Source organism: Oncorhynchus kisutch, linkage group LG7 (assembly GCF_002021735.2).
Source record: "Oncorhynchus kisutch isolate 150728-3 linkage group LG7, Okis_V2, whole genome shotgun sequence".
NCBI classification, from domain to species: Eukaryota; Metazoa; Chordata; class Actinopteri; order Salmoniformes; family Salmonidae; genus Oncorhynchus; species Oncorhynchus kisutch.
This window is the reverse complement of record NC_034180.2, coordinates 8,262,375-8,287,935: the sequence shown is the minus strand read 5'-3', so window position 1 is coordinate 8,287,935 and position 25,561 is coordinate 8,262,375. Positions and strand designations below refer to the sequence as shown.

At 43.0% G+C, this 25,561-nt stretch overlaps 2 protein-coding genes across 5 annotated transcripts; one reads left to right on the top strand and one right to left on the bottom strand.

Annotated features, from left to right (window-relative positions):
• The first annotated feature begins 1,277 nt into the window (after nucleotides 1-1,277).
• LOC109894135 (cleavage and polyadenylation specificity factor subunit 6) lies at nucleotides 1,278-18,356 on the top strand. 2 transcript variants are annotated; one of them, XM_020487370.2, is made up of 11 exons: nucleotides 1,279-1,561; nucleotides 7,093-7,138; nucleotides 7,853-8,055; nucleotides 8,379-8,460; nucleotides 8,929-9,213; nucleotides 12,051-12,262; nucleotides 12,529-12,564; nucleotides 14,519-14,599; nucleotides 14,787-14,900; nucleotides 15,430-15,531; nucleotides 15,641-18,356. In XM_020487370.2, exons 1-11 carry the CDS (start codon nucleotides 1,514-1,516, stop codon nucleotides 15,734-15,736), a joined length of 1,305 nt encoding a protein of 434 aa, XP_020342959.1. In that variant the 5' UTR covers nucleotides 1,279-1,513; the 3' UTR covers nucleotides 15,737-18,356. The 2 variants fall into 2 exon arrangements, with proteins under 2 accessions (XP_020342960.1, XP_020342959.1); XM_020487371.2 differs by lacking the exon at nucleotides 12,529-12,564 and having other exon boundaries at nucleotides 1,278-1,561.
• LOC109894136 (transmembrane protein 109-like) lies at nucleotides 16,319-20,496 on the bottom strand. 3 transcript variants are annotated; one of them, XR_004210546.1, is made up of 4 exons: nucleotides 20,024-20,496; nucleotides 19,691-19,793; nucleotides 19,160-19,237; nucleotides 16,319-18,941 (listed from the first exon to the last, which is right to left on the bottom strand). XR_004210546.1 is itself a non-coding variant. In XM_020487374.2 (3 exons), exons 1-3 carry the CDS (start codon nucleotides 20,222-20,224, stop codon nucleotides 18,583-18,585), a joined length of 651 nt encoding a protein of 216 aa, XP_020342963.1. In that variant the 5' UTR covers nucleotides 20,225-20,482; the 3' UTR covers nucleotides 16,319-18,582. The 3 variants fall into 3 exon arrangements, 2 of the variants coding, with proteins under 2 accessions (XP_020342963.1, XP_020342961.1); XM_020487374.2 differs by lacking the exon at nucleotides 19,160-19,237 and having other exon boundaries at nucleotides 19,691-19,781; nucleotides 20,024-20,482; XM_020487372.2 differs by lacking the exon at nucleotides 19,160-19,237 and having other exon boundaries at nucleotides 20,024-20,479.
• Nucleotides 20,497-25,561: the final 5,065 nt, after the last annotated feature.

Genomic DNA, 25,561 nt, shown 5'->3' with positions numbered 1-25,561 from the left:
GAGAGGCTTGGGCGAGGAGCTGCGGGGGGGGCGGAGCTGTTGGCCGAGGTTGAAGTAGCCAGGCGGAAGGCATGGCCAGCCGTTGAGAAATGCTTATTGAAGTTTTCGATAATCATGGATTTATCAGTGGTGACCGTGTTACCTAGCCTCAGTGCAGTGGGCAGCTGGGAGGAGGTGCTCTTGTTCTCCATGGACTTCACAGTGTCCCAGAACTTTTTGGAGTTGGAGCTACAGGATGCAAACTTCTGCCTGAAGAAGCTGGCCTTAGCTTTCCTGACTGACTGCGTGTATTGGTTCCGGACTTCCCTGAACAGTTGCATATCACGGGGACTATTCGATGCTATTGCAGTCCGCCACAGGATGTTTTTGTGCTGGTCGAGGGCAGTCAGGTCTGGGGTGAACCAAGGGCTGTATCTGTTCTTAGTTCTGGATATTGGATATTTACCCTGCCTCCACCCCAATGGATATTTACCCTGCCTCCGCCCCAATGGACATTCATAATTGTTAAAGTTGTAAATATGTATAAATTATTACCTGCTGCCCCTGTCCTGCAGACTTCCTACCCCTGCTATAATTTATTGCTATCAATGTGAATTAATACAATTTCTTTCACTTTAGGTTAGAGGCAATACCATTTTAGAGTAAGCTAAACTAGAATGAACGCCTAAATTAGAGCACATCACTTAGGCCTAGGCTCTGAGAAAACAAAGTTTTCTAGGCTTCTAAAGACTATTAATAGTAAGCTATAACAAGTTATCATTTTCAAACAGTAATTACCATTATTTTGAGAGAATCATCTAGATACATTGTCTCCTCCTGTATCTTCTAGACTTCTACATCCCAAATGGCACTCTATTCCCTGTAATGCAGTACTTTTGGCCAGAGCAGTGCACTAAGAGGAACAGGGTGCCATTTGGAACTCTATCACTAATGATTCAAAGTGGGAAGTCACGTGTGCCCTGGACGGGCTTCGCAGTGTTAATGCCGCGTTTAAGACAACTGGGACCTCGATACATCAGTGATCTTCAGGTCGGAACCTCACTTGCTTTGGCAATGTTAACACATGTTTCCCATGCCAATAAAGCCCTTGAATTGAATTGAAGTCGATGCTCTAGAAAGAGATTCCGAGCAGGTTGACCGTTCAAATCGATTTTTCACAGTCGGAGCCCGTTTCTTTTCCGATTTCAGTTGTTTCGAACCCACTAAAGTCGGAAGTCGTAGATTTCGTAGTTCCCAGTAGATTTGAACGTGGCATAAATACGCGAGGAATTTCTGCTGCCTTGCTTGACCACACCCTCCTTCCTTGCCTCTTCCACCGATCCAATTGTTTCTTATGGACAGAAAAGAGCAGAGGATCTGAGCTGTCCGATCAGGTCCATTGTCTATTCGTCCGTCATTAGCAGTCTCAACACGCCCGTGCGTTTTTCCCCACTAAACTCAGACTACCCTTTTAGTTCTATCATCTCCGGTCACTGCGTGAAGCTCCTCCCGGAAAATAGAGAGAGACACTGTTATGAGGAGAAAAACAGCAAAAGAATCACCTGGATTCTTTCATATCAAGGTATGTCGCCTATCTATTTATTCTGCATGCACAATAAGAAGTGTGTGTGAGAACTATGTTTACTGCTCAAAGTGAAATGTTACATTGTGGCTTTTAGTTTATTCAGCCTGTTTCTTTGCAACAGGCAATTGACACTCTTTGTAGGATTTATTTCAATTGCCTTGTTCAGTGATGTTTGTTTGGAATTTGCTTTGGAGATTCTTGTTATTTTTATTGCATCGTAATCCATGATGTCTGGGCGCTTGCGTGCGAGTCTCCCTGTCTCGTGCAAGGTGGGTTGTGCGTGTCTGCATATTGTTTTGAGTCAGACTCGCTGTCTCCCCGGTCACAGTGAACCGCACTATAGGCGTTAATGGCACAGTGCAGTCCAAAACGTGACAATCCTGTGTTTTTATGTATATTTGAAGAGTTTCATTCCAAAACGCTGCATATCCATGTTCAGAAATGTTGATTTAAATAAATTGTTTTTTCACTATCTAATCATGGCATGGGGTTGTTCAATTAGACATGTATTCGTTTAAAATCTCACTTGATAAAAAAAAAAAAAGGTTGTACTTTATAGTATTTGGTAGATATTTTCTTAACTCTTCGTGAACTGCACTGTTAAAGGCTTTACACGGTAAGGTCAACACTTGTTGTATTCTGCGCATGTGACAAATTGTTTGATTTGAAATGTGACCTGTCCTCGATGTCCCTCGCAGTGTTCTATAGGAACACCATCGAGAGAATATTGTCGAGCTGCATCATAACCTGGGACAGCCACTCCACTCCAATGCCGCTGACACCCGACCCTCCCCCAACGGACATTTTATCATTGTTAGTTGTAAATAGTATAACTTATTACCTGCTGCCCATGTCCTGCGGACTTCCTACCCCTGCTATAATTTAGACTTTACCGTGTAATGCCCTTAAACCAACTGCAGTTCACGAAGAGTTAAGAAAATATTTACCAAATAATAAAAAGTAAAAAACAAATCAAGTGATAGATTTTAAACGAATTGGCCAGAGCAGTGCACTAAGAGGAACAGGGTGCCATTTGGAACTCTATCACTAATGATTCAAAGTGGGAAGTCACGTGTGCCCTGGACGGGCTTCAGTGTTAATGCCGCGTTTAAGACAACTGGGAACTCGATACATCAGTGATCTTCAGGTCGGAACCTCACTTGCTTTGGCAATGTTAACACATGTTTCCCATGCCAATAAAGCCCTTGAATTGAATTGAAGTCGATGCTCTAGAAAGAGATTACTAGCGGGTTGACCGTTCAAATCGATTTTTCACAGTCGGAGCCCGTTTCTTTTCCGATTTCAGTTGTTTCGAACCCACTAAAGTCGGAAGTCGTAGATTTCCTAGTTCCCAGTAGATTTGAACGCGGAATAAATACGCGAAGAATTTCTGCTGCCGGTCTGAACACGCCCGCGGCGTTCTTTTCCCTACGCTCAGACTACCCTTTCAGCTCTGCCATCTCCGGTCACTGCGTGAAGCTCCTCCCGGAAAATGGAGAGAGACACTTGAGGACAGACATGTATTTGTTTAAAATCTATCGCTTGATGGTTTCATTTCAGAGACTAATCGTATGTTTTTTTTTTTCTTCAGCAAAATGCTATAGGCTACATACATCCGCCTCACTCTCAAATAAATAAGTAGTACTGCTAGGTTTTACACAGTCAAATGTAACAAATAACTACTTTTTTAAATAAAGAAATATACAAATGATACATTTGTGACATTAATGTCTAAACATATTATACCAAAATAATTCGATGCAGTAATATGAGATCTGTATGCAAAACATTTACATTTGGTATTTTATTCATTTAGCAGATGCTCTTATCCATAATGACATGGAGTAAGTGGATTAATCTTAAAATAGAGACTTGAGATGCCCACATATCACAGTCAAATATACAGGATATGAACATTCCATTTCAGTTAAACAATTCATAAATAGCGTTTTTCATACACATCTATGAATTATTAATCTGAGAACAATAATATAATAACCACACGAAGGTACCCATAATCAAGAATTTCTGATGAAAAAACAAATGTGAAAAATTGGTGGATGTAGCATTTTGGGAATAAACTCTTCATGTCCACACTATGGGGTTGGAATAATACTGTGAAAATTATAATCCCCTTTTTAGTGTAATGGCTATATGAAATGTCAGCCTGATTTGGTGGGATGGAGTTTTGGCCTGCTTTGTGACATCACCAGGCAGCAAATTAGTTTATAGACCAATAAGAAAGGTCTATTAACTAGTATTTCCCTCCCTCCCCGTTGTCTCCAAACCTCTCTGCCAATAACAGCTAGTTTTCAGTTTTACCCTCCCCACTCCAAGACAGTCCTAGCAAAAATCTTGCTTGAGAAATTTCTCAAATTCTTTAAGCTTCTTGACATGTTTTTTTTTTTACCATTTACAATGAAAACAATAAAGGTAAGATACTTAATTGTTACCCAGAAATGATATGACATTGAGATAAAAACGTCTGCATTGGACCTTTTTAAAGAGGGGCAAAAAAAGTATTTAGTCAGCCACCATTGTGCAAGTTCTCCCACTTAAAAGATGAGGCCTGTAATTTTCATCATAGGTACACTTCAACTAGGTTGTGGACAGGTGTCTTTTATACTGATAACAAGTTCAAACAGGTGCCATTAATACAGGTAACGAGTGGAGGACAGAGGAGCCTCTTAAAGAAGAAGTTACAGGTCTGTGAGAGCCAGAAATCTTGCTTGTTTGTAGGTGACCAAATACTTATTTTCCACCATAATTTTCTAATTAATTAATTAAAAATCCTACAATGTGATTTTCTGGATTTTTTTTTGTTCCTCATTTTGTCTGTCATAGTTGAAGTGTACCTATGATGAAAATTACAGGCCTCATCTTTTAAGTGGGAGAACTTGCACAATTGGTGGCTGACTAAATACTTTTTTGCCCCACTGTATAAAATAGTAGACTTCCTTCATTCCTAGAAATCTGCTTGAATGTGGTTCTGGTTCATCATTGTTAGATTTTTGTTGTTGCTTAAATTCTATTGTCCCACTCCCAAAGTAAAAGCATAATTCTCTGTAGATTATACAGCCCCATGTGAACTGCCACTTATCTGCAGAGACGGCCACTACTAACTGTAGTGTTCTATGGATTCTCATCAGGTTGAGGCCGTTTAACCTCTTATGTGATCAGGATGGTTGAGCTAACGTGTGCTAATGGGATTAGCATGATGATTTTAAGTAACAAGAACATTTCCCAGGACATAGACATATCTGAAATGGGCAGAAAGATTAACAAGAATTTAAGCTAACTGCCATTTCCAGTTTACAGTAGCTATTACAGTGAAAGAATACCATGCTATTGTTTGAGGAGAGTGCACAATTATGAACTTAAATGTATTGATATATCAATTAGGCACATTTGGGCTGTCTTGATACAGTTTTAACAGAAATACAATGGTTCATTGGATCAGTCTAAAACGTTGCACATTCACTGCTCCCATCTAGTGGTCAAAATCTAAAGATTCCTAAGTCACATATTGGCTTTTCTCTTGCATTTCAAAGATGATGAAAAAAAACATGTTTTTTTTCTTTGTATTATCTTTTACCAGATCTAATGTGTTATATTCTCCTACATTAATTTCACATTTCCACAAACTTAAATGTTTCCTTTCAAATGGTATCAAGAATATGCATATCCTTGCTTCAGGTCCTGAGCTACAGGCAGTTAGATTTGTGGGGGTGGAGGAGGGGGGAGAGAATGGTCCGATCCTTATCAAACGGTTATGCTAGTTTCCTAGTTTTTATAGATCATGCCGGAGAGATGCCTGAGAATAGGTTATACGTCATAATAAATCATTTATTTAAAAAATACATATTATAAATTGCATGCTATGGTCTACAGGCCTGTGGACTGGTCGATGTAGCCTAATCATAGATCTGATCAGTTTCTTTATAACATTTCTGTAATCATTTCAAGTGACTGATTAAATTGCCCACCTTCGGTTTAGTGTGGCAATGATTAAAATAAAGTTTCAGAGATTGTTTGATGGTTAGGCTACACAAAGGTATAAAACTATTATAGCCTAACACAGAGCCATATTGCCATAGAATCACGAAATGTGAAGCATCGAATTCCACACTGACTCACACACTTCTGTAGTGTGCAAATTCCAGAGGATGTGGGTAAACTGTGTATTTTCTTCCACGGTGGCTGTGCTGTGTGTGGGAGAGGACTGTAAGCATTACAACAACAGGAAGGGTTGTACAATAAAGTTTGTTCTGAGACATGACGGGGGGTAGCGGTGTGACCGGCCATGTTGTGTAACCTTTATTTAACTAGGCAAATCAGAACAAGTTCTTATTTACAATGATGGTCTACACCGGGCAAACCCGGACGACGCTGGGCCAATTGTGCGCCGCCCTATAGGTCTCCCAATCACGGCCGGTTGTGATTCGGGAGCCCACGTTACCTTGGTAACTCCATGGACCCCCGAAGTGTCTCGGAGTAGGAATGCCGTGGATCTAGGATCAGTTAAGCTTTTTATAGTATAATAAATAAGAGGGGGGTGTGATCATTTCAGTTTTACGATTTTTACTTTAACATTCCTAAAGGTAAAGCTGCAAATAGCCTACATTATTTATCACTATTTGAGCTCAGTTGATTTGCATTATTTGCACTCATCTCTAAATCCAACAAAAAATCTGAACTCCTCATGAGGGTCTGCAGTTGCCCACAACTTTTTTGGGAAATGTATCTGAGGGCCTCCAGTTTCCCATCACTGCACTAGAAGAACTGCTTCTGACTCATATCGATGCCACACAGGCTGTTTTCAAATGGATTCGTTGCTTTTTAAAGGCAGTCACACTTCTATGAAGTTTAGGGCCTGTCACTTTTTTGGGGGGTTGATCCAAGGGCCTGCGGACCGCTAGTTGCCTGTCCCTGTTGCTCTTCACATCGTCTCCTGACCCACTAGACCTAATTTCCAGTCTGGACAGGCTGCGGCCAAAATGGCACCCTGTTCTCTATCAAATGCACTACTTTTGACCAGAGCCATGGTCAAAAGTAGTGCGCTATTTAGGGAATCTGTGCCATTTGGGCATCCAAGGGCCTGCGGACTGCTAGTTGCCTGTCCCTGTTGCTCTTCACATCGTCTCCTGACCCACTAGACCTAATTTCCAGTCTGGACAGGCTGCGGCCAAAATGGCACCCTGTTCTCTATCAAATGCACTACTTTTGACCAGAGCCATGGTCAAAAGTAGTGCGCTATTTAGGGAATCTGTGCCATTTGGGACGCAACCTCAGTTTCTAGTCTCCTCTATCCAGTACCAAAAGGGTTGAGCCAAGACCAAACGGTGGGGAACACTGTCCTAACATGCCCCCCCCCCCCTGCTCGGTTTGACTGTAACAATCACTCCCCCGGTTTTGTTGTGACTATTTAGATTGCACAGAAGACAATCACTCCCCCCCCCCCCCCCCCCCCCCCCCCACAACCTGTTCATAATATAATTTATCATATTTCTTGTGATATGCCAATACAGATGATGTGGAGTCTTTGGATCCTGCTGGGCACTGTTCTCAGTGTGGGTGAGTTGGAGCTTCCTAAATATATTATATATTAATATATATAAATAAATATATTTTTTTTAAAGGAGAGAAAATAAATGACACGGGTGGAGAAGGGAGAAAGCTGGGAAGAATGACATAATGATTTTTAACCCGATCCCCAGCCGGGAGTTGCGAGCGGGGAGTGTCACCAGCACCCCACGGCACTCCCGCTTTATTGGCTCTTTTACATTCCACTGAAAGGTCACGAACAAACCAACAAAAAAAACATGTGAAAACACAGTTAATGATGTGACAAATGAAATCCCGGAGGAAGATTCGGTTGACATTTCAAAATGAATAGACAGGAATGTTCAAAAGTACACTGCCGTGTAGGTAGGGCCCGTTTACGGCTCCTGCACCACACCTTCCTACACCACCAAATGCATTAGGCAACAGCGGAAACCTAGGGCCCGTCACTAATGGCACCCTATTCCCTATATAGGGCACTACTTTTGACCACGGCCCATAGTGCACTTTATAGTGAAGATGCCATTTGAGACAATGTCAGAAGATGCCAAGAATTTGTAGATGAAAGTTGTTTTTAAAAGGGTTTCAAACTACATTATCTGTGTTTACCTCGGCTTCAGATAATGTGGAATAAAATGTGTTAATCCTCACACCCTTTTTCTCTCTCTCCACTTTTGCTCTCATCCATATTCTCTCTCTCACTCTCACTCACTCTCTCGCACTCAGATGGCTACGTGGTGCCCGACCTGCACAAGCGTCTGTCCCACGGGCATCAGCTAAAGATCTACCTCCCGAAGAGTGCTGAGAAGCTGGAGTTCACCCCCGCTGCAGAGCCCCTGAAGACGTACCTGTACTGGGGCCGTGGATCCCGGACCACCAGAGGAAAGGTGTCTGGGACAGGAACCGACAGGAGCTGGTATCTGGACAAAGTGAGTGACTGTCTCTTTAATTGTCGAAGGCAAATTTCCCCCCCGGGGACAATAAAGTATATCAACTCAGATCATACCACCAGAGGTCATTGAGTGGGGATTTGAGGAGATGGTATCCTACTTAACAAAACTCACCACTTGGTTTTGACCGGTACTGTTAATATTACTTTAACACCCATCCCGTCCCAGCAATGCACCTACCATCCTCTACCTCTTCATTTCATATATTATTTAAACATTTTTGTGAAGAGATTTTAAATGCACTTATAAAGAAAGTTTGATTTTATCATCCCTGTTAAGTGTTTGACCTTTGCCCCCTGAAGGTGACTTACAAGGACCAGGGGACCTATGTCCAGAGAGACTACTGGAACAAGGAGATCTCCTCGCTCAAAGTGGCTGTGACCAGTGAGTGCTTTGCATGTTATTTAAAGGGACATTTCGGGATTTTGGCACGAAGCCCTTCATCCTACTTCCACAGAGTCCGATGAACTCGTGGATACCATTTTTATGTCTCTGCTTAAGTTTGAAGGAAGTTGCTAACTAGCTGTTAGCGCAATGACTGGAAGTCTATAGGAACAGCTCGCATGCTCTAGAGCTAGTTAGCATTGGCTCGCAAAACTACCTCTAATGTCCTTCATAAATGGTATCCACGAGTTCATCTAACCCTGGGACTATGGCTATCCCTTTAATTAGATAGCCATAACAATTACTTTTATCGTCTTGGCCTTTTGTCTCTTTCTCTCTCTCTCTCTCTCTCTCTCTCTCTCTCTCTCTCTCTCACCCACCTCTCCTCTCTCACCCTTTCATGTACACCCTCCTCCCCTCTTTTTCTCACCCTTTCCCCCTAATGCATCATGTTCTTCCTTTTCTCAGCCAGGCGTGAGTACACGAAGTGCGTGGTGGGCGAGGAACTCCACATCTCATTGGAGGGCATCGACCAGGCCGACGCCACGCTCTCCTTCTCGGGCGCCAACGCCAATGTCACCCTGGTGCATGATGGGGCAGTGGTGGCCCAGGACCTCCCGGACTACTGGAACCGGGTCAAGACCCTTTCCACCAAGATCAGCATCCAGAACGTCAACACCTCGGACGTGGGCTACTACACGCTGAAGGACACGCGAGACCGGGTGGTCGCCATCGTCAGGATGGAACTCACAGGTTGTGGTTTCGCTGTGTTGCCATAGATTGTTAGTTAGCTCTGCAGCGTTACTCACTTCTGAGTTATCGTGAGTGTGTTTGGGAGGGATACCACTTCACTCCAAACCTTGGTCTGCGCAATCATGAAAAAAATAAAATCTACAGTTATTTGGCAAATGCTTCTTAAAACAACAGGTGTAGGACTGGTGAAATGCTTAGTTATGGGCCCTTCCCAACAATGCAAAATAATAAATAATAACGAGGAATAAATACACAATGAGTAATGATAACATAGCTATATACACAGAGTACCAATACCCAGTTGATGAGCAGGGGTATGAGGTAATAAGGCTGTAACGTAACACGCCTTATTCTTAAAATGGTCTAAATAAATAATCCTCATTACTTTACAGACAACCCCATAATGTCAAAGTGAAGACAGGTTTTTAAAAGCGTTTGTAAAATACAGAAATATTGAGCTCAGGTGCATCCTGATCCTCCTTGAGATGTTTCTACAACTTGATTGGAGTCCACCTGTGTTAAATTCAATTGATTGGACATGATTTTGAAAAGGCACGAACGTGTCTCTATGGTCCCACAGTTGAAAGTACATGTCAGAGAAAAAAACCAAGCCACGAAGGTCCATATCGGTATTGTCTCTAGAGCCCCGAGACAGGATTATCGAGGCCCAGATCTGGGGAAGGGTACCAAAAAAATGTATTCAGCATTGAAGGTCCCCAAGAACGCAGTGGCCTCCATTCTTAAATGGAAGAAGTTTGGACCCACCAAGTCTTCCGTTACAGGAAGTCTGTAACGTAACAAAATGGGGAAAAAGTAGAGGTCTGACTATTTTGCGACTGTACATATACAATGGGGAGCACAAGTATTTGATAACCTGCAAAATCGGCAGTGTTTCCTACTTACAAAGCATTTTGAGGTCTGTCATTTTTTTATTATAGGTACACTTCAACTGTGAGAGATGACATCTAAAACAAAAATCCAGAAAATCACGTATGATTTTAAGTAATTAATTTGCATTTTATTGCATGACATAAGTATTTGATACATCAGAAAAGCAGAACTTAATATTTTGTACAGAAACCTGTGTTTGCAATTACAGAGATCATATGTTTCCTGTAGTTCTTGACCAGGTTTGCACACACTGCAGCAGGGATTTTGGCCCACTCCTCCATACAGACCTTCTCCAGAGCCTTCAGGTTTCGGGGCTGTCGCTGGGCAATACGGACTTTCAGCTCCCTCCAAAGATTTTCTATTGGGTTCAGGTCTGGAGACTGGCTAGGCCACTCCGGGACCTTGAGATGCTTCTTACAGAGCCACTCCTTAGTTGCCCTGGCTGTGTGTTTTGGGTCGTTGTCATGCTGGAAGACCCAGCCACGGCCTATCTTCAATGCTCTTACTGATTCCTCCTCTGGATCATCCAGATGGTCATTAGCAAATTTCAGATGGGCCTGGACATCCGCTGGCTTGAGCAGGGGGACCTTGCGTTCTCTGCAGGATTTTAATCCATGACGGCATAGTGTGTTACTAATGGTTTTCTTTGAGACTGTGGTCCCAGCTCTCTTCAGGTCAGTGACCAGGTACTGCCGTGTAGTTCTGGGCTGATCCCTCACCTTCCTCATGATCATTGATGCCCCACGAGATGAGATCTTACATGGAGCCCCAGACCGAGGGTGATTGACCGTCATCTTGAACTTCTTCCATTTCCTAATAATTGCGCCAACAGTTTTGCCTTCTCACCAAGCTGCTTGCCTATTGTAATATAGCCCATCCCAGCCTTGTGCAGGTCTACAATTTTATCCCTGATGTCCTTACACAGCTCTCTGGTCATGGCCATTGTGGAGAGTTTGGAGTCTGTTTGATTGAGTGTGTGGACAGGTGTCTTTTATACAGGTAACGAGTGGAGAACAGGAGGGCTTCTTAAAGAAAAACTAACAGGTCTGTCAGAGCTGGAATTCTTACTGGTTGGTAGGTGATCAAATACTTATGTCATGAAATAAAATACAAATTACTTAAATCATACAATGTGATTGTCTGGATTTTTGTTTTAGATTCCGTCTCTCATAGTTGAAGTGTACCTATGATAAAAAATTACAGACCTCTACATGTTTTGTAAGTAGGAAAACCTGCAGTGTATCAAATTACTTGTTCTCCCCACTGTAGGTAGGGGTAAAGTGACTGGGCCACAGGATGGATAATTAACAGTAGCCGCAGCGTATGTAATAAGCACCCCATGGCACCCTATTTAGTACACTGGGCTCTGGTCAAAACTAGTCCACAAATATCCAAGTATGCTTAGTGCATAGTGTAAGTAGTAACAAGTCCGAGATACAAACTGGTGCTGTATAGAGAGACAAGTGGTGTTGGCTGCATAGAATTCTTAGAATTAACTTACCTCTGTTAGGTCATGTTGAAGTTCGAGTAGGTCATGGAAATAGACACAGCATCAGGATCCCTTCCCAATGGTCTGGTATGCTGGCCCTTTGTTCCAAATGGCACACTATTCCTGATATAGTGTACTACTTTTGACCAGGGCCCATAGTGGAATAGGGTGCCATTCGGGATACACATTGTTTGGCTCGCAGCTCATGTCCCTGTTTGTCACTAATTAGTTGGTTATTTGTAGGACTACAGGGCTGCTCAGTAAGCTGTGGGGTGAGGGGGGGGGATAGAATACAACATGCATAGAGAAACACATGTCGTCTGTCAATCACTCCCTCCTGTTCCCCTTACGGCTTTGCAATGTCTCCCAAATTAACTTCCCCGTCTCGCTCCTTCTGCATCTCTCTCTCTCTCTCTCTCTCTCTCCCTGTCCCCCTCACCCCCCCTCCCCCCTCCAGACAAACATGAGAATGAAGCAGGCAACCCCCTCATGGCCCTCCTCCTCCTGCTTGGTATCCCCGCCAGTATCTGCTTCTGTTGCCGGAAGAGGATCTTCAAGAACAAATCCCCCAACACCACCGCCATCCAACTGGACAACCCCGAGACTCTGCACCCCCCTCCCGGCTACAACATGCCCGGAGGAGGGGTGTCCCCTGGACCTGGTGTGCCGGTGAGGGATAGTTAGATGGTGGCTTGGCTATGAAATGGCACCCGATTCTCGCCATAGGTCTCCGGTCAAAACTAGTTCACTCAGGAATATGGTGCCGTTTGGGACAAATCCCATGTAGAAGTTGCCCTTAGGTTCCTCCCTCTAATCGGTCTCACCTCGTCTCCCATGCTGCACTACTATAATAATGACATTGTTGCAGTAACGCATGGTGTTTTGTAGTTGAGCGGTAATAACGTGACGTGTTTTATTTTCTGTGGTTATTGCAGACGTTCTATCATGGCCCAGGTCCAGATCCTAACATGGTACATTATTAATTTATTCTTTATACACTTAACTACATACTGTGGTGTGTTGGTTTGTGCATGCCTTGTGTTTTATATGTCATTGAAATAGATAGTGATTCTATATATACAGTCGTGGCCAAAAGTTTTGAATGACAAATATACATTTTCACAGTCTGTTGCCTCGGTGTCTTTAGATATTTTGGTCAGATGTTACTATGGAATACTGAAGTATAATTACAAGTGTTTCATAAGTGTCAAAGGCTTTTATTGACAATTACATGAAGTTGATGCAAAGAGTCAATATTTGCAGTGTTGACCCTTCTTTTTCAAGACCTCTGCAATCTGCCCTGGCATGCTGTCAATTAACTTCTTGGCCACATCCTGACTGATGGCAGCCCATTCTTGCATAATCAATGCTTGGAGTTTGTCAGAATTTGTGGGTTTTTGTTTGTCCACCTGCCTCTTGAGGATTGACCACAAGTTCTCCATGGGATTAAGGTCTGAGTAGTTTCCTGACCATGGACCCAGAATATCTATGTTTTGTTCCCCGAGCCACTTAGTTATCACTTTTGCCTTATGGCAAGGTGCTCCATCATGCTGGAAAAGGCATTGTTCGTCACCAAACTGTTCCTGGATGGGTGGGAGAAGTTGATCTCGGAGGATGTGTTGGTATCGTTCTTTATTCATGGCTGTGTTCTTAGGCAAAATTGTGAGTGAGCCCACTCCCTTGGCTGAGAAGCAACCACACACATGGTCTCAGGATGCTTTACTGTTGGCATGACACAGGACTGATGGTAGCGCTCACCTTGTCTTCTCCGGACAAGCTTTTTTCCGGATGCCCCAAACAATCGGAAAGGGGATTCATCAGAGAAAATGACTTTACCCCAGTCCTCAGCAGACCAATCAATGTACCTTTTGCAGAATATCAGTCTGTCCCTGATGTTTTTCCTGGAGAGAAGTGGCTTCTTTGCTGCCCTTCTTGACAGCAGGCCATCCTCAAAGTCTTCGCCTCACTGTGCGTGCAGATGCACTCTCACCTGCCTGCTGCAATTCCTGAGCAAGCTCTGTACTGGTGGTGCCCTGATCCCGCAGCTGAATCAACTTTAGGAGACGGTCCTGATGCTTGCTGGACTTTCTTGGGTGCCCTGGAGCCTTCACAACAATTAACCGTTCTTGAGGATCCGATAAATGGTTGATTTAGGTGCAATCTTACTGGCAGCAATATCCTTGCCTGTGAAGCCCTTTTTGCGCAAAGCAATGATGACTGCACGTGTTTCTGCACATGGTTCCTCCAGGTAACCATGGTTGACCAAGGAAGAACAATGATTCCAAGCACCACCCTCCCTTTTGAAGCTTCCAGTCTGTTATTGAAACTCAATCAGCATGACAGCGTGATCTCCAGCCTTTTCCTCGTCAACACTCACACCGTTGTTAATTAGAGAATCACTGACATGATGTCAGCTGGTCCTTTTGTGGCAGGGCTGAAATGCAGTGGAAATGTTTCTGGGGGATTCAGTTCATTTGCATGGCAGAGGGACTTGGCAATTAATTGCAATTCATCTGATCACTCTTCATAACATTCTGGAGTATATGCAAATTGCCATCATACAAACTGAGGCAGCAGATTTGTGAAAATTAATATTTGTGTCATTCTCAACTTTTGGCCACGACTGTGTGTCGTTTTCTTATCTTCGTCTTGTCATGAACCATAATGTGTTGAGTATATAAGTCCTTCTGTCTAACTTTGGGAACTGTGGTTGTCCATGTTAGTATCTGTTTATGTACAGTACTTGTATGAGTATATCGCATATAGTATTCAATTCAAAATACTTTAACCCACAAGGGTTAATTGTGTAGGCAGGAGTGCAGATACGTAAAAATAGCATCCAAGAACATACAACATAATCACAACTACACAACACCAATAGTGTTTGAGTTCCTCTGTTTTACTGTGGTGCTCCTCCATGTACAGGGAGGTTACCCTCAGGTTTACCCTCCCCCCAACCCTGGGATGCCTGGACAGCCTCAATGGACCGGACCCCCACCTCAACCAGTGAGTCCATCCATCTCTCCTCCATTATGTTTCTCTCTGTGAGTCCACCCATCTCTCCATTATATCAGCGGTTGGTATGGTTGTTAGTGAACCCTCATAATCCCCCCCCCCCCCCCGTCAGGGGTGAAACTCCTCGGGAAAAGAAATGAAAAGAGTGTGACAGTGTTTTTGTTGTGGTTTGTTTCAGTGCTTCAACCCAGGCTACCCCTCCCAGGACCCTTTGTACCCCCCTGCCCAGCCCCCACAGTGGAATGGCCCACCACCCAACCAGCCACAGTACAACCCTGGTGCTCCTCCGATGGTAGGGAGTTATACTCTACAATCTTAGAAAAAAGGGTTCTTTGGCTGTCCCCATACAAGAGCCCTTTTTGGTTTCAGGTAGAACCCTTTTGCATTCCATGTATAACCCTCTGTAGAAAGGGTTCTACCTGGAACCAAAAATGATTATCCTATGGGGACAGTCAAAGAACCCTTCAAGGTTCTACATAGAAAAAAAATGTACTAAGAGTGTACTCTGTTCTATTCCACTCTATGCTAGTAAACCCTATTCGATTCTATACAACTCTACAAATCAGCCCCTACTCCTCTTCCCTCAGATTGTAGAACAAACTGTGCCTCTCCTCTGACCACTAACAGTAGTGGGCCACCTAACCAGTACCCTGTGGCGCCGATGGTATATCTCTACTTAACCATTGCATAGTGTCTTTTCTCACTCCACTTCCCTCCTTTTCCTTTGTGGCTGTCATATTCCACTCTGGTTTTGATCCATCTCATCTCAGAGTGTAGTTAGTATGTGTGTGTGGAAGCTTGCGTAACTGTGTGTGTTTCAGGGGTATGCGCCGGTGACGTACAGCGCCCCCTCAGGGAAGGAGGAGATAAAGATAGAGAACATGTCTCCTACTGATCCCCTCCTTGCCCATCCACCACCCCAGGTCAGTCCTCACTCACTCACTCTCTCTCTCTCACACACACACACACACACACACACACACACACACACACACACACCTTCTGACATTGTTCCTCCCTCCTCCCCCCCAGGTCCCCCCACCCACCTCTGAAGCTCTGCACTCCACAGACGGAGCCTTCCAGTTCAACATCGACACAGGAAAAAACGCCCCCACCAACTTCCTGTAGAACGCCTGTCATCGGTCCAATCAGGAGCGGCCTTAGTAATGTTGCCACGGCTCCGTCCCGAATACGGTTCAATGGCTTCCTTTGCTCATCTCCTTGACTGTGACCACTTATATAAATGGGGAGGGATAGGAGAGGAAGCAGTATGTTGTAGATGTAACTATGACCTAGACATTGCCCCTCAAATCACCTATCCATCCTTTTCTGGTGAGTGTTATACTGTTTTCTGACATAAGACATTATTATTATTATTATTACCTTTTTTAAAAAAGGCATATTTAGATGACCCCCGTTAAACCATGGGTCCTGTTTGCGATTCAAACTAGGGAGGTGTTAAACAATGGAAGTGCTAATTAATTTCCCTGCAAAAAGACAGAGATCATTCTCATTTTTTGGGGGGGTTACAGGGTCTGTGAAAAAACAGGTTTCATTACTAGGTCTCGGTGTTTTAAAAAAAAATGTACCCATTTTATTTAGATTTTTTTTTTAACTCCCTACCCCTTTCACGTATACAAAAACAAAAGTAACCAATTTTTTTATTATTTTTTTGTCTCTGTGTAAATGGGATATTAGTGAAGGAAATGAGATAATTTAAAAGGACTATTTCCTGTATAGCTGTGATGAAGTCAGTCAAAATGTCTGGGCGGGGGGGAAAACATGTCAAACTGAATCAGAGGCCACGATCCCTACCCTTCTCCAGAAGTGTGCACTGATCCACTCCCTCTCATGCATTGGATTGGTGCAAAAAATATCTTGAGGAAGTTTCCACCATATTCCCAGTCGATTTATTTTTAGAAGGGGAGTGTACAAGATAATTGGAATGTAGCCCATAGAATGATAGAGACCTCTAGTGGCCAAAAGGCAGTATTGGCATGGGCAGTGCCATTGAGGGCTTCCACCAATTTAATGTATGGCATCTATCAAACACTCTGGTCATGTTCCCCTGCGGCGGCGCTGCATGCATCAACCAATGGTTGCGTGCCACGTCATCGGCTGTGCTGTCGTGCACAGTCTAACATGTGGTTAGCTGATACGTAAAATAGCTATCCAAGAGTTGTAAGATCTGGCATTCGTCAGCAATGTCTGAGGAGAGGAACACAACCGATAACTGCCTTTCAGGGTTCTACTGGAACCAAAAATAGGGACAGCCGAAGAACCTTTTTGGAAATGGTTTTTTCTAAGTGTATCATAATCCAATCAGAACCCACATCACTCCTAATCATACAATCAGAAGATGCTAGGACAACGCATCATCCACTCGGTAGACCAAGTAAAGCTCTCTGCCAGTCAGGTAGCCACTTCCTGTTGTGTATATTTAAAGTGTATGTGTGTGTGTATACATATACACACATATACACACTTATACACATATATATACATATATATATATATATATACATATATACAAATACAATCAAATGCCTTTACTTCCCAAAGTATAGCCGTTTTTCATTATGCATGGTATCATTTTAGTTCTACATATGAAACTGCTGTCATTTCAACAGGGTGGGTATGTAGAGTTAAATAACTTATTAATACACTGGGAGGGCGCTATTTTATTAAGATGTTATACATAATCTGCATCCCCCTCAAAAGTAGTGTACTATAGGGTGCCATTTGCAACATATCTTGGTTTAAAAGGCTCATTTTGGTATTTAAATATCCTATTTGTCTCTTAAATAATGAAGCACTCCTGAAGGTTTTACAGACAGTTCGAGCGGATCACTTTTGTCAAGTCAGTGGCCACCACCTTTCAAAGTGTGATGCATTATGGGGATAAAAATGATCCCACTTGTGCCTACATGTCAACTGCATGATTATTTTAACGTTACAAAGAAATACTTTCATAACAATGGCAACACTGCTATGTTCGTCTGAGATTTGGTGCAAAACCACGTGCCCAAACTTTTGGCTGTCGCAGTTGCTCCTCACCCGATTTCACTCCTCGAATTTCATCTAGTCGTTTGCTTAAGCCTTATCACACAAACGCATCCAGTGCCTTCTTGTCCTGGGATGTATTCATAAGTGCACAATGAAGCAAACAGTAACAACTTTTTGGGACAAATTCAGTTAGTCCCCTACCTGGTTGCTTCCGTTAGGTTCCTAATGAATGTACCCCTGGTCAGGTCAGGGGGTGAGAAATGTATTTTACATGATTATATTCAGGGAGAGGTCATTTCCAGACCATGTAACCAGAACAGTAAACTCCTGGCCCTAGTTGGTCAAGGAAAAATCTCAATTGGAGAAGGGCAAATGAGAAGGCCTCTTGATTACGCTTAAACCTTTGTAGTTACTTTTAAAACGTTCTTCCCAAAACTGCTTTTCTCACCAACTGTCTCATCCCCCTACACCCAACACGCTTTAAGGAATGGACAGATCTCAAATGTAGGTAATGGGAAGTATGCATCTGTTTTGTTTTATTTGAGAACTTGTTTGTGTTGTATGCTGCCATAACTGGAAAGGCGTGAGAATGAAAGGTGATCCGTGTAGACATGAAGAAAATATGATTTCCAATGACGTATCATGAGACCTTATGGAATGTTTAGTGTTTCTATTCTGCGAATATCAAAAGCATTTATTGTAGGACATGCATATGTCCACCTCCAATAAACAGAAAACACAATACTCTGTCCGTCTGTTTCCTTTAAAACAAGCTAATCATATTTGCTGTCAATTCTGTTTCTCACACACATTAACTAAGATCTTTATGAAAAAGGCAAAGTGCTTCATTATGTAAAACAATACTTTATTTTTTTTTTAACAAAACTTTATGTACAACGTCCTTGTTACGATCCTAGACCTAGGTTAATGTACAAAACAAGGCCTTTCAGTTCCCATCCATCCACCCCTCACTTCTCTTTCCTCCTCTCCATTTCTCTCACTCGTCTCTCTAGCACCCTCACTTGATCCTCCAGGTAGGTGTTGTCGCCCCCGGTGCCAGAATGCCCGATACCCAATAGGACGCAGACGCTCACCAGGCCGGCCAATCGCAGCGCCGTAGTCTCCGTTCCAGCACTGCTGTCACTTAGGATCAGGCAAAACAGTCCTAAAACCACACCCAGCTTCAGTAGCCACAGGACCCGCCTCAGAGTGGACGCCACCAATCGGAAGGCCAGGGACAGCAGCCAGTAGCCAATGAGAGCCAGCAGAAGCCACTGACCGATATAGACTACAGCATCTGGGGTGATACTGTTAACAGGCATTTCAACTGGAGGAGAGAAAGAAATAGATACACATGATATTAGTGCATTTTCTGGCCTAGCAATCTTAAAATGCTCCCTTTACTTGTCTCCATTCCAAGACTTGGCAAAAATGTGGTTTTAGTATGTTGCTATGTAATTATTGTACCGGTAGTTATAGTCACAAAGCCTAGTAGGTTACTGTTGGCAATGTGGAGAAAAATGTTTCCCCGTCTGGCGCACACACCTAATCCAGGGCATGTCTGTCAGTGGGTAACGGGCTCCCTTGGCAGGTCAGACTTTCATCCGGTTTTGTGTTGTGTGTCTACAGAGAACAGTTACAGTAAATGACAATGTGAGTGTACCATCGCACTGTATATGGGTTGTGTGTTGAGATGTTGCATCAATCAATAGAATGACTTATCTGAAATTATTATTTTTGTGTTGACTATTGTCTTTTCCATTTTTGAATAGTGCACCGGTTATCAGCCCTGGTCCCGTGGAGCCACTGGTTGTGCAGGTTTTTTGCTCCAGCCCCGCTCTAACACACCCGATCCAACTAGTCAACTGCTCATCGAGACATTGATTCGGTGTGTTAGTGCTGGGCTGAAACAAAAGGCCTGCACGTAACATGCTTTAGCTCTCTGGGAACAGTGTTTGTGACTGACTAGAGTATTGCAATAGCTTTCTGGGCCTGTATTCCTAAAGTGGGAATAGGAGTGTTGATCTAACATCTGTTTTGCCTTTAATATTATAACGAATGATCCCAGCTGTTTACCATCAATTCCTGCTGCCATCAGGAACTGGGCGAGGTACTTCATAACCACATTCGCTCCACTGGCCGCTGCCTCAGCCAGATTCTTGACCACCTGAAAGAAACACTGATAGGAGGGTCGAGAGGGAGTTGATAGAGGGTTCTGTTTGAGGCAAACATCTGGGTCACTAAATCCGGAACTAAAACAAGCGTGCATAAGGGTTCCCGTATATGGCCGACTTGTTACTACTTACACCTACCTAATTCGACAAAAGAACTGACATCATTAGACTAAGAATTTATGATTCGAACTACTGTTAAATCTAAACTTAGAGCCGGCTATTCTTTGTTCCTCACCTTCTGTGCATTTTCAACGGACCTTGCCCCGAGAAGGTGGACCAGGTAACCGTGCGCCTCCTCGGACAAATCCGTGAGCGTCTCCCGGAGGACTTGCATCATTCCCGGGGAATAGTTGAATGACTTCTCGAAGCGACTATTTTCTCCCGAACAAGAAACTACCACCGTGCTCAGCACACACACGACGAAATACACTTTCATTTTTTTCAGACGCCTTATGTAAAGTCAAACAATAAAATAAACATCCAACGTCTTTAAATTTAGTTGAATATGGTTTCACTGCAAAAATATATGCTACAACAATCTAAACCGGCCACTTTACGGACAGGAACATATTGGCTACAGTGTAGCCTATGTCTTACATATAGCAAGAAAAAAAAGTCGTTTCCAGGATATAGTAAGTAGGCAGGCCAACTCAAAACGTACCGCAGTAGTTGCGTTGCCTTTCTTCTTCATCTTACATTTTATTGGCGAATCGCAATTAACTGACAAGCTCATACACCGCCACCTACTGTACTGGAGTGTGAAGACCTATCTATGCCACGATATTCTCTTAACTAGCCCTGGATTTCTAATAAAATAAGTACAAACCTCACTACTCCCATCACCCCCACCCAAAATACCACCCACCCCCGGCCAACCTCTGACCCTGTCAAAAAACCTACACACATTCCACAAAATGGTAATACATGTTCAACCGTTTCCTCTACCTATAGCCATTACACATTCCAGTACCATGTTCCCCTATCAATTTCAAAAGATAAATTCAATTCTATATGCCCGAATCTCATCCTACACCACATAACCTCCTCCCTTCTGTTCTCATTGTATGACACCATCTCCTGTACAGATTTCCTTGTACTATAAAAACGTCTTCCTTTACTACTTTCATCCCATTGTCTCTGCCAGCGATCTAACCCATTTTTTTCCCGAAGCAATGTTTTAATTTCTCCTCTACCCAACTGCACCTTTGTACTTTTCCACTGCTGTTTTTTCAATTATATCTACTATATAATTTCAATAAACTCCTGTATGAGCCGGAATTCAACTGAACTCAATTTCAGTACCATGTATTTGTAACCCCAACGAACTGCGTCATTATTTCTAACCACACATCCTCTCGTTTTGACTTTTCAGATCTTAAACTACACAGATCTGATGCAGTCCCGACGTATTACTTGTCTTCTTGGTTGCGCCTCCTCTATCGGGTGGGTATCATTTGTGGAACGTTCCAAAAGGAATCTGTTCCAAAAAACTTCGTAAATGACAAGGTTGTCAACAAACAACACATACAACGTTGTATAGAGGCAGAATAAGATACCAAACAAAGTTTGGCAGTCGAAAGCCACAAATATATTTTATTTTATACCAACCTTTATTTTCATACCCTCATCTCCCGTTGTCTATTTGTTCGACATTTTTTTTTAAATGTAGTAGCAATAGGCCTATATATCACAGGCAAAATAACTAAAATAACTGTATGAACATACGTGAAATAAAAGTGTATTCCTTCAAGTGTTATCCCCGGGCCCCAGTGAAAAGTAGTGTTTATTTCATTCCCTATGGACCTGGTCAAAAGTAGTGCACTAGGGTATAGGGTGCCATTTAGGACATATCAAAGTCTTCTTCCTTTACTTGTTCCTCTAGGCTTGAGCCTTGCAGGTCAGGTAGGCCAGCTTGGTGGTGAGCTGCTCGGTGAAGACGGGGTGGAACGCCCGCGTGATCCTCAACATGTTGCCTTCACGGGCCTCGTCCACCAGAGTCTGGCCCCAGATATCTATGGGAGGGGAGGAGAGGAAAGAGAGAAGAGCAGGAGAGAGGACACGAGACGAGAGCTGAGGTAAGTGGGAGGAGTAGATAGAACTTGAAGGTGAATTGGGAAAAATGACATTCATTGCCATTGTCAGATTTAGTGGTGGTATGTTGAGGATGATGCTGAAACCCTAACTGTAGAGTAAAAACACTTAGGAGGCATAACGGTCCAGTTGCTACAGTGCTTGGGTGAAGTCTCAATTAAGTTCTATTTTACCTCTCCTACTTCTTATACCTCACATCTCTCCTTCTGTCTACCCCCATTTGAGTACATCAGGGCTGTATTCACTAGGCACGAAATGTAAGCAAATGGGCCGAAATTTGAGGAACGGGAGGGACTACCTGAACTTGTCCAATAAGAAATGCTTGTTTTCATTTTTCATTTGATCAGAGATCCCTCGCTGGGTTCTCTCCATAGCTGTGACAAAGAACAGGTGGTGTGTATTACAATAGATAATGGGTAAAATATCAAAGCTATCTAACTACTCTGCTAATGTTACTAGAAACTAGCACATCAAGTTCAGGTAGCTAGCTAATTGCAGCACTTAGCTATCTTCCCTCTACATATAGGGGTGAACTAACTAAAGTAGCTTGCTACCTTTCTATAGTATCACCAAATATGTATTGTATGGACTTAATTCCTTGTAATTACGTTACTTTTTAAACACCTAACTGTTCCTGTAGCAATCTAGCTTGCTCATCAAGGTGCCAGTGCCAACCAACCAACACAACCGTTGGACGGCGCCTGAGATGAATGGCCAGATTTGTTTTTTGCTTTTGTCTTACAATTTATATTGTCCACTAGGTGGTAGGCAAAGCCCTATATTGAGCTGAATACATGCCTATTTTGGTGGCACAAAATGACAAATGTGCATACAGTGGGGCAAAAAAGTATTTAGTCAGCCACCAATTGTGCAAGTTCTCCCACTTGAAAATATGAGAGAGGCCTGTAATTTTCATCATAGGTACACTTCAACTATGACAGACAAAATGAGGAACAAAAAATCCAGAAAATCATATTGTAGGATTTTTTATGAATTTATTTGCAAATTATGGTGGAAAATAAGTATTTGGTCAATAACAAAAGTTTATCTCAATACTTTGTTATATACCCTTTGTTGGCAATGTCAGAGGTCAAATGTTTTCTGTAAGTCTTCACAAGGTTTTCACACACTGTTGCTGGTATTTTGGCCCATTCCTGCATGCAGATCTCCTCTAGAGCAGTGATGTTTTGGGGCTGTTGCTGGGCAACACGGACTTTCAACTCCCTCCAAAGATTTTCTATGGGGTTGAGATCTGGAGACTGGCTAGGACACTCCAGAACCTTGAAATGCTTCTTACGAAGCCACTCCTTCGTTGCCCGGACGGTGTGTTTGGGATCATTGTCATGCTGAAAGACCCAGCCACGTTTCATCTTCAATGCCCTTGCTGATGGAAGGAGGTTTTCACTCAAAATCTCACGATACATGGCCCCATTCATTCTTTAAAAACAGCCTCAAAGCATGATGTTTCCACCCCCATGCTTCACAGTAGGTATGGTGTTCTTTGGATGCAACTCAGCATTCTTTGTCCTCCAAACACGACGAGTTGAGTTTTTACCAAAAAGTTATCATTTGGTTTCATCTGACCATATGACATTCTCCCAATCTTCTTCTGGATCATCCAAATGCTCTCTAGCAAACATCAGACGGGCCTGGACATGTACTGGCTTAAGCAGGGGGACACGTCTGGCACTGCAGGATTTGAGTCCCTGGCGGCGTAGTGTGTTACTGATGGTAGGCTTTGTTACTTTGGTCCCAGCTCTCTGCTGGTCATTCACTAGTTCCCCCCGTGTGGTTCTGGGATTTTTGCTCACCGTTCTTGTGATCATTTTGACCCCACGGGGTGAGATCTTGCGTGGAGCCCCCGATCGAGAGAGATTATCAGTGGTCTTGTATGTCTTCCATTTCCTAATAATTGCTCCCACAGTTGATTTCTTCAAACCAAGCTGCTTACCTATTGCAGATTCAGTCTTCCCAGCCTGGTGCAGGTCTACAATTTTGTTTCTCATGTCCTTTGACAGCTCTTTGGTCTTGGCCATAGTGGAGTTTGGAGTGTGACTGTTTGAGGTTGTGGACAGGTGTCTTTTATACTGATAACAAGTTCAAACAGGTGCCATTAATACAGGTAACGAGTGGAGGACAGAGGAGCCTCTTAAAGAAGAAGTTATAGGTCTGTGAGAGCCAGAAATCTTGCTTGTTTGTAGGTGACCAAATACTTATTTTCCACCATAATTTGCAAATTAATTAATTACAAATCCTACAATGGGATTTTCTGGATTTTCTTTTCTCATTTTGTCTGTCATAGTTGAAGTGTACCTATGATGAACATTACAGGCCTCTCTCATCTTTTTAAGTGGGAGAACTTACACAATTGGCGGCTGACTAAATACTTTTTTGCCCCACTGTACACTTGATCTTCAACCAGGCACAGTAGATTCAATTCACTATTTGTAAAGACCTTGGGTTGTTTAGGCAGGAAAACAAAATGATCAGTAACCATCACTCCTGTTTTCCAATGGCACATTGTGATAGCTAATTCAAGTTTATTGTTTTAAAAGGCTAATTGATCATTCGAAAACCCTTTTGCAATTATGCTGATTAAAGAAGCAATAAAACTGGCCTTCTTTAGACTAGTTGAGTATCTGGAGCATCAGCATTTGTGGGTTCGATTACAGGCTCAAAATGGCCAGAAACAAATAACTTACTTCAGAAACTCATCAGTCTATTCTTGTTCAGAGAAATGGAGGCTATTCCATGTGAGAAATTGCCAAGAAACTGAAGATCTCATGCAACGCTGTGTACTACTCCCTTCACAGAACAGCGCAAACTGGCTCTAACCAGAAAAAAAAGAGGAGTGGAAGGCCCCAGTCCACAACTGAGCAACTGAGCATGAGGACAAGTACGTTAGTGTCAAGTTTGAGAAACAGATGTCCTCAACTGGCAGCTTCATTAAATAATACCAGCAAAACCCCAGTCTCAACGTCAACAGTGAAGAGGCAACTCCGGGATGCTGGCAGTGCCGTTTCCAGCTACAATAGTCCTTTACAACATTAACAATGTTTTCATTGTATTTGTGATCAATTTAGATGTTATTTTAATGGACAAAAATGTGCTTCTCTTTCAAAAACAAGAACATTTCTAAGTGACCCCAAACTTTTGAACGGTAGTGTATATTTATTTATAAAGAGCTTTTGATATTTGTCCCTCATAAATAAAATCAAATGCAGTAATGTAGTGAATAAGTATATAAGTAAATGTAAAGAGCGAGAAAGGAAAAATGGAGGATAGGAAGGGTGGATGGAAAAAGAGAGGGGTGGATTGTGTGTGGCTGTCCATGTGGGAGGGAGAGTATGCGATGGTATGGGAGAGGAACAAAACAAGGAGTTAATTTCTAGAATAATCTGCAGTCAGACTCCATCAAAGCAGTGAACGCTGCCGTTCCGGCTCAGCCACTCCACTACCCTTTAACCCTGTCTCCCTCCCTACACCTTATATAGTGCAGTACTTTTGACCAGTAGTGCACTATATAGGGAATAGGGTGCCATTTGGGCCACATCCCATGTCTCTGAGAGGAGAGACTGTGAGGGAACAGAACAGGAAGAGATGAGGGTGGTCAGGAGTTCGGCAGCTGCATGTCCCAGTCACAATGTGTGTTTGTTTCAAATGGATGGAGACGAGAGAGTGG

What these genes read in the sequence shown, in the direction of transcription:
- LOC109894136 (XM_020487372.2), bottom strand. Translation starts at nt 20,224, where the DNA reads ATGAAAGTGTATTTCGTCGTGTGTGTGCTGAGCACGGTGGTAGTTTCT. An exon ending in CCGTTGAAAATGCACAGAAG is followed by an intron (nt 19,794 to 20,023) that starts GTGAGGAACAAA and finishes CCCTCCTATCAG; the next exon opens with TGTTTCTTTCAGGTGGTCAA. An exon ending in GATGGCAGCAGGAATTGATG is followed by an intron (nt 18,942 to 19,690) that starts GTAAACAGCTGG and finishes TCTCTCCTCCAG; the next exon opens with TTGAAATGCCTGTTAACAGT.
- LOC109894135 (XM_020487370.2), top strand. Translation starts at nt 1,514, where the DNA reads ATGAGGAGAAAAACAGCAAAAGAATCACCTGGATTCTTTCATATCAAG. An exon ending in GGGCACTGTTCTCAGTGTGG is followed by an intron (nt 7,139 to 7,852) that starts GTGAGTTGGAGC and finishes TCTCGCACTCAG; the next exon opens with ATGGCTACGTGGTGCCCGAC. An exon ending in ACCCTGGTGCTCCTCCGATG is followed by an intron (nt 14,901 to 15,429) that starts GTAGGGAGTTAT and finishes TGTGTGTTTCAG; the next exon opens with GGGTATGCGCCGGTGACGTA.